Source organism: Lepisosteus oculatus, chromosome 19, assembly GCF_040954835.1.
Source record: "Lepisosteus oculatus isolate fLepOcu1 chromosome 19, fLepOcu1.hap2, whole genome shotgun sequence".
NCBI lineage: Eukaryota > Metazoa > Chordata > Actinopteri > Semionotiformes > Lepisosteidae > Lepisosteus > Lepisosteus oculatus.
In genome coordinates, this window is record NC_090714.1 from 12,427,895 (window position 1) to 12,436,649 (window position 8,755).

Sequence of the window (8,755 nt, forward strand, 5' to 3'; positions counted from 1 at the left end):
CCTAAAATATCTCAACTTTAACCTTTGTTCACGTACTGAGAACAGGCACTCTTACTTTGTGAAAGAATAAAGCTTCTAAACAGGTAAGGCAGGGATCAGTCAGGTGATCATGGGCGATCAGCCTAAGCTTTGACTTGTGGTGTCTTCCAGACTCAGTGGGCTGTGTGGATCCAGAGGAGTGTGTCAAGGTTTGCGGTGCAGAAGTAGGCTGCTCCAACATCGCCTTCCCCAAACTGGTCATCGAGCTAATGCCCAGCGGTAAGGGCTATCTCTGCTGTCCCCAAGGCCTTCAAGATGACATCATGGGTAACTGCCAGTCTATGATGGCATCATGGCAACATTGTTGGTCCAAGATGGCATTATGGGCAACTAGGCCAATCTGTGATGGCATCATGGGAAACTTTGTTGGTCCATGATGGCATCATGGGTAAGGAGGCCTGTCCAAGATGGCATCATGGGTAACTAAGCCTGTCCAATGGCATCATGGGTAATTTTACTGCTCCAACAACAGAGACAGTCTCAAAATTACTGAAACACCTGATGTTAATCCTTTGAGGTGCTGCTTGCTTTCTCAAGATTTAGAATATTGAAATAAAAGCAGTTTATTACAGCTGTTTAGATGCTCAGTAATCAAGCCTCATAGAAAATCTCTGCTCCAATGTTTGTCATCAGGTTGCATCCCCATTTTCTTGGCCTGCCCCACTTTTCATGGTTGAGGATGATTAGTATACTCTTGTTTACCATTTTTATTTTCCGAAAAACATGACCTCTTTTAAAATACAATTGGCACTCATGGTGACTTCACTAGATTCGGACGTAGCAAAACATACTCATAGCCTTCTGAGTATATGATGTTTTATTATCATTAACAATAATTGTTTAAAATATCACAGTTCTGATGATTGTACATTAGATCTGTTCTGCTGAAAACAATTCTATTAAACAGCTCATTCCGAGGCTGCCAATAATAAATACTCAGCCATGTGCTCATACTGTATATCTGTCAGCTGGAAGACTGAATCACGTCTAAGTTTTGGTGATCAGCATCCCCTGCAAATTCTGCTTGAGGGACTGATGAGGCAAGACACTCAGAAGCTCTGCTGTTATAGTGAGAAGCAGCTTCCTTGTTTTGTATTAGGAGAATGTTAGTGCATTTAATTGGGAAACAGAATTGGCCAAAGCCAAGTTTAAAGGGGCACGAGGTGATGAAACTTCAGCGCTGGAAAAAACACTGAGCGCTTTGAATGGTGAAAAGGAAAAGGCTTCAGGGATTTTGGTAAATATCTGATTAATGTGAAGATCCGTCCCTTGGCCTCTTGACCTCACCCGCCGTCTCCCTGTTCTTCCTCTCCGCGGTCTTCCTCCTCCCTGCCCGGCGGCAGGCCTGCGCGGGCTGATGATCGCGGTGATGATGGCGGCCCTCATGTCCTCCCTCACCTCCATCTTCAACAGCTCCAGCACGCTCTTCACCATGGACATCTGGAAGAAGTTCCGGCAACATGCCAGCGAGAAGGAGCTGCTGCTCGTGGGGAGGTGAGCGAGACCCTCTGGGGCAGCTGTGTGTTACCTTTCCTCTGTGCACACCACACACAGTGGCTCCATAGAGGCCGAGCCGCCTGTTCATGCATGATGCGCAGTGTACGGCACTATTTTAACTTCAGGAAACCTCAACAGTAGGCTTTGATCTGTGCTCCTTGATTGCTGTAAGTTTAGTTCTGTTCAATTTGCAATCACCATCTGTTTTCCTTTATAGACGCATATAAGTCCGAATAACCAATTGTCAACTCCGTTCAGGTTCCATCTGCATCTTCCTCCTAAACGTGCACTGTCACTCCACAGGACTGATGGAGCTCTCACTGATGGGAGTTTGAGCTTAAAGAACCCTAGTGAGCTGCCAGTAGGGTATTTTTGGATACAGTGAGTTAGGATCAGATCTGACCCATCGATTCTATAGTGCTCCATCTGCTCTCTGCAAGTAAGCCATTAGTTAAGCCTCTTACTCTTAGGCCTCCCACAAATCTGGTTTTACTGATGTGTGTGAAACCCCAAGCTGGTCAAAACTGGGGCAGAAGTGTCGAATTAGTTGGTATGCAATGGTGGTGATCAGGCAAGCCAACGTATACTTCTTATCCAGATAGTGTAACAATCAGAAGTGCGGCCTTGAAGTGTCAGGGGTGTATATGACTGTTTTATTATAGCAGATTGACTTCAGGTGCACTGCAATACTTGTGCTAAGGGGCACGCTCTGAAGTGCTCAGTGACCAGCGACGAGCTCCACTGCTGTGACATCAGGGCACAGTGGTCAGGCAGTAGACTGTGGTGATGTGGTGTTCAGGGTAGGTGCTGTGTCTCACAGAATCGTGACCGTGATCCTGGTGGCAGTCAGTGTGGTGTGGATCCCCATCCTTCAGAGTGCCAACAGCGGGCAGCTGTACGTCTACATCCAGTCGGTCACCAGCTACCTGGCCCCCCCTGTCACCGCCATCTTCGTGCTGGCGGTCTTCTGGAGGAGGACCAATGAAGCGGTGAGACCATGCTCTCTTTCCCTGGGCTAGACCCCCTTGAATAGGCACAAAGCTGAGGTGGCTGAAGATAGGGAAATATCACATCTTCACCAGATGTGCTGAACGACAAAGAATCACAATCCAGCTGTGATGTAGGAGGTTGGGTCAATGGGCTACAGAAGGCAAGGTTTTATTTTCCACCATTGGCCACCATCTATGTTATTAGAAGACGGATTGGTAAACAAAAAAGTCATATTTCTGTGAAATTAAAGGCCACTCAGAGCAACTTACAGCATCTTACTGGTGGCTAAGACTGAGGATGTAAGCAACAGTTTAAGCATAAGCATTTAAAACTGCCCTTTGTGCAGGGACATGAATACCCTAATACTCCAGACATTGTTTCTCATACTTACTGTTTGCAGTGTCCTGATTGCTTCAGTACTGTATTTACAGCTGAGGATAAAATCAGACAGTGACGTTTTGCATTTGAACAGAAGGTCTTCCTTCTTCTCGCTGGGAAGAGCCTGTAAATTGACCAACGAATTGCTGTCTGTGGTTTTTCCTCCTTCTCTGTGTAAAAGCTCACAATTGCAGAGTAAGAACGGTTCAATTTAGCTCCTAGCTTGAACCCCCCTTGTTGTGGAGTTTGTTCTCATTTGGTTCTGTGTTTTGGGGGAAAAAAATAACATGAAAGCATCAAGACATTTTGCTTAAGTCCAGATCTTTGTCAACATCATGAACGCTGGTGAAATAGTGGTTATTGTATGATTGGGCATCTTAGTACTGTGTATGCAGTTCGCCCCTTATGAGAAATAAGAGCAGTTTCTCCTGTGTGCTTTTGTTGTGATCCTTTCTTGAAACTCGTGTGCAGCTTAAAGCTCTCATTTTGCTGGCTGTGTTCAACACCCAGTATTTTTAAAGCTCATTAAAATATTCCAGGATGCTTTCGATGACTCACCAGGCCTTTGTTTAGATGAATGCTCTCAGGTGGTATTTCCCACCCTAACTCACAGCTGAAGTGTGTTATCAAATTTGTCTAATTCTCCTGACAGAGGCTTGGGATTCTGATGTAGGTGATTTCTGTTGACAAACCTGTACTTGCAAAACACTCTTGGGATTCTGGTGTTATAGAACGTTTTCAGCGTGCCTCAGAGGAGTCTTAGCCCTCCAACTGTTGTAAAGATGCTCTGGCAAATGGAATTTATGTTATGTGAATGTACTTTTATTGCAAACTAGAAGATGAAGATGACAGTAGATCCACATATATAATACATAATGTGTCGTATCCTCTAATATGTTATTACTAGGTAAAGTCAGGACACTAGTTCAATGAAGATGGGCTATAATTATAACACATTTCTCTATGAGCTAATGCAGCACCAGCTTAAACACAACATCTGAAAACTTGTCTTAAACACCCCAGGGGTGGACATTTCTAGTATATAATTACATCTCTCTTGTTCAAAAATGATGCATTTTTGTGGGCTTTAAGCCAGCAAAGCCTTGTACAAAGCCTCTCACTGATAAAGACACATAGCAAAGCCGTCCTGCTAACACTCAAATCATGTGCACAATTAGTCAAATTGTTTTCTTTCTCCAGTGTTTAATGAAATGCATAAAGTCTGAACGACTGTGGTTCCTCAGGGCCATGCCTAGTGCTGAGAAGCTATTATCTTCTCTCACTTAAAAAGTCAGCCTCTTCCCTTGCCTCTTAATGACTAATACCTTCTACCTGTGCTTAACCCCCTAGCTTTTGAATAGGGTTTTGTTTTTTAATGTATTCATTTTTATTTTTATACAAGCAACATGTACGGACAGATCTGTGTTGAAAAGCCTGTGTGTGATCTACGTTGAAATGAAATGTCATAGTGGCCTATTTCCAGCTATCTGACCTGCAGGGTCTTATATATAGCATCCAATGTTGGTTCTTTTGGGTTTATTACCTTATCTTGGGCTAGTTTGCTGTCCTACAGGAGCTATTGGCACCCTTTTTCAAAGCAAACAATTAAGACCTGGGAAGAAATGATTGAATTAACAAAGCAAACAATGCTATTTGTGAAATATTTTCCTGTGATGTTAGGCTAGGCAGAAATCCTCACAGCTTGCTGCTTTTGTAGCATTCCTTTGATCAGCAAGGGGCCAGAGTTATGGGCTTTAGTTATGTGAGGTTATTATGTGTTGGTTCTGCTTTCTATTTTCAACCTGTTTGTTTTTAGCTTTGCCAACCCTGGCTGACCAGATGCATTTTTATTTCATTTTCAACACCTTTTGCATTCCTCGTTTTTTCTTCCTGAAAACAGCAACACTCTCTTTACAAACAAAGGACAGGGAACCCAACACAGACCGGAGTTCCTCCTTCGCCTCAACCCCTACTACCCTTTCTGTATCGCAATGGAAATGGGCCAATTTCTTCCCTTTCTATCTGTTTTCATTATCATTGCATGAAGCTTTTTCCAGTGTCGTGCCTGAAAGGTGTTATGCGTGATTATTAAAATATAGCAGGTCTCGGAACACAGTTGCGAAAGATCAGGTTGAAACGCTGGCGTGCAGACATTTCCTTACCATTTGTTTAAATAGGAGAGCCTGTTACATTTCCAGAGGAACAGAGCTGCAGGGCAAAGCGTGAGGGTGTCAGAAACAGCTTTGTTGATTGTTTGGGATGAGCTCATTCTGTGAAATCAGGTTATGCTGTGTATAGTAATAATATCATAACACAAGCAGGCACATTCTCTGCTGCTTTTCAGTGCCTCCCCACTGTCTTGCAGGAGCTGCACCTTGTTGTAATTGTGTACAGCACATTCAATGTATATCCTCCAGGATAGGGGGTAGGGGGATCTCAAGGAAGAGAAGATTCACTGAAGTACAGAACAGTTTTCATCTGCAGTTCTGTCTTTTATTCTAGTGCTGTTTTCTAAGCCCCGTGCTTGAATCAGTCTATAGAAATCAGCCCTGTTTAAGTAAAGTGGAATGAACAGAATATATGTACGAAGCAAAGTTCCTTACTTTTAGGACGGGGCAGTGTCTATTTTCTTATTTGTCAATTCTTATTGACACGCTGTTGATATCTGGAGAGAGGCAACAATTGATCTCAATTGGTCAATATTTCAAGTGGTTATGTCTTCATAGTAGTAGATCTAACAAGAAAGGCAATAGTAAGTAATTAAGCAGATATTTTCACGCACCTGTTGCAAGCAGGGACTTGAATATTTCTGGCAATAGACCTGTGACGAAGGCCTGTTGGTAGGGCTTGTCGCATGATCTCTTACGAGGGCTTTTATATTCACTATTCACTCACTTGTTCATCTTCATCATCTAAGTTTAACATCATCCATCATCCCAGAGCACATGTAAAGGAAAGGACATTGATTTAGCATTTGTATTTAGAATCATTAGTGAGCATTCTCATTGGTGTATTTGGTATTATCAGTGTAAATGTATTTGTGGATCCACAACTTTGTCCTTGTCTCCTCCTACTCCTACTGCCATTTTGTGTCGAGTTGCAGATCCTGCAAGTTGTTAGGGCTGGAGCTTGAGGTATGTAACCTGGCACTCGTGGGGTAGCAGTCTGGTCTAGTTCCCAGTCTTTGTCTGGGTAGTGTCACCTGGTCCATGTGCTGTATCACAGTTGGGTTTAATTTAGGCCTTTTAAAACAGTTACTGGGGAATTCTGTATTCGCTATTTTTTGTATGATTTGCGATCTTCCTTTGTAAATATTGTTCCTTGCACATGAGCAGTTAGGTAAAGTTTTTTTTCCTTTGTATTTTACTGCCTTACTGCCAGGCAGAGTACTGTAATCACAAGAGCCTTTTACTGTACTTGTTCATTGCATCTGACAAAATATGGCTTGAACATTTGCTGACAAAGTGTGCTCTGCAGATTAACTTGATTCCCGCTGTTGTTTTGTCTTCAACTGTCTGCATGCTGGCCAAACTGTGCAGATAACATTCTTTTAAGCTGAAGGGAAAACAAGCACACGAAACAAACAGCCTTCTGTACAAGAATTACCACTGGCTGCTGAAGATATTTCTTTGTAGATTGGTGACCGGGGTCTGTGTGACACCTTGGTGACCCCAGTCTAACAAAGCACATTACACCTTCAATTCACAGCTGCTGTGTGTCACATTCTTCTTGTTGGTGTGAATGGGCTAAAACCCTTGAAAAGAGAAGGGGTGTAACCCTGGCACCCTGGCCAAACATCCCATTGGCCTTTACCAATCATGGCCTCCTAATAATCCCCATCTATGAACTGGCTTCATTACTCCATTCTCCTCCCCACTGAGATCTGGTGTGTGGTGAGAGTATTGGTGCATCATCCAGGTGGGGCTGCACACTGGTGGTGGTGGAGGGGATCCCCATTACCTGTAGCGCGCTTTAAGTGGAGTGTCCAGAAACGTGGTTTTTAAGTGTAAGGAATTATTTATTATTAGATTTGAGCTGGGAAACATTGGATTATGGGAAGCATCAGATCCGCTCTTCACCCTGTAATGACAAGGTCTCTCTCTCTCTCTCCGGTGGCAGGGTGCATTCTGGGGGCTGATGGTCGGGCTGGCGATCGGCCTGGTGCGCATGATCATGGAGTTCGTGTACCCGCCCCCCCGCTGCGGTGTGCCGGACCCCCGGCCCCCCGTGCTGAGCAGCGTCCACTACCTGCACTTTGCCATCATCCTGTGCGCTCTGACTGCGGGCGTGGCAGTGCTGGTCAGCCTGCTGAGCGCCCCCCCCTCCGAGGAGCAGGTCAGTGCTGCTGCTGCAGGAGAGGGTGGGGGTGTCAGGATCACCAAACTGACAGGGGAAGGCCTGTCACGCGAAAGAGCTGGGGGGGTGACACTGCCCCTGTTCTAAAACAGAGAGAGGAACATGGCTTTCTTTAAACTAACCTGAAGTCCTGTTTGTTTCGTTTTTTTTTCATAAGCTGTAGGTTTTCTGAAGTTGAGCCAATTTGGTTTGTGTTTTTTCTGTGGTAACATGGTGATTTAATCAGCAGGAGCTCAGAAAGGTTAACCCGAAGACGGCTCCACAGCCGAAACATTGTGTTTCCAAGAGTCAGCATTGATGAGTGCATTTCAAAGCACAATAAAAGTAAAATGTGCACAATAACGTGTAAAACGTCCAATTTACATAAAAAAATAAACAAAGTTTCCAGGTATGCGCAGCACCATCTATAACATCAATGAATTTATTTTCTTCTAGAGATTTAATAACCGGTCTGAGAATTTGGGACTGCAATTCCCCTTTAACTCCACATGCAAAGGCAGAAAGAAGAAACAGCATTTCAGCTGTTGAGCTTTCTTCAGGTGTGTCACTGCTAAAACACCAGGTTTCCTCTTTCTGCATTTCAGCATGGAATTAAACTTGACCTGCTCCTTTGTAGCCAACGCACACCGACGCAGCTCCCTGCTCTGTTTAAGGAAAACAACATATCATAATAAAGAGCCTCCTATCTTTCACCACTGTGAACAGTATATAGGGAACATGACCATAAATCTCTGGCTTTGAAATTAATGAAGCCACTGGTACTTTGCAGCAGACAGCTGGATCTTGTGGTCAGAGTGAGGAAGCTTCAATGGTAAATGATCAATGCAGTGGACTCAAGTGCAATAAGAGAGAATGTAACCTGTCTTATAATATTCAACATACAGTATGTTATCTTTATATAGATAGGTAGGTTAGGTCCTCTTTTCAGAATGGGGGGCAGGGCCACTGTTTTTCTCAACCATCCAGCACTGGAGGTGGAGGTGAGGTGGTCAGCATCACACTCCAGCCAGCCTGTTACCCCCAGAAGGATTAACCCCTGGTACTCACTTGGAAAGCAGGCTGAGTGGACCTGGGAGCCATCTGGAAGGAATTAGAGCAAACTACAGTACATCACTTGCCCCTTCCTGGGATTGAGCCGGGGACCTTCCAGTCAGGAGCTAGACACCCTTGCCGTCTGAGCTACCACGCCTCCCCTTGTCTTTATATGTATCCTGTAAATGTACTGAATGAGGGTGACAGCTGTCATCTACAGTATAGGGTATTCAGGTGGTCTGCAGTCAGTGACGTGTGTTTTGATTGGTTCCAGATCAAGAACCTGACTTGGTGGACTCTGTCACAGGAGAAAGACAGCCCTGTCATCCCCCTGCAGAAAGTATCTTCCACGAGCACAGCGTCAGATCAAAGGACGGACAGTAAGTGTGCTTTTTTGCTAAATGTTAATTCATTCCTTTTCTTCTATTGTTTGGCGGTTTAGAACCTTTACAAGTAAGAGACT

The 8,755-nt window shown here is 44.2% G+C and overlaps 1 protein-coding gene across 1 annotated transcript in view; it reads left to right on the top strand.

The window, feature by feature from the left end:
- Window positions 1-8,755, top strand: part of slc5a10 (solute carrier family 5 member 10) — a 37,791-nt gene that overhangs the window by 27,172 nt on the left and 1,864 nt on the right. Inside the window, exons 10-14 of the mRNA XM_069180804.1 lie at window positions 151-258; window positions 1,383-1,533; window positions 2,357-2,525; window positions 7,024-7,239; window positions 8,567-8,672. Coding sequence (XP_069036905.1) covers window positions 151-258; window positions 1,383-1,533; window positions 2,357-2,525; window positions 7,024-7,239; window positions 8,567-8,672 — 750 coding nt within the window. The remainder of the gene's footprint in view (window positions 1-150; window positions 259-1,382; window positions 1,534-2,356; window positions 2,526-7,023; window positions 7,240-8,566; window positions 8,673-8,755) is intronic.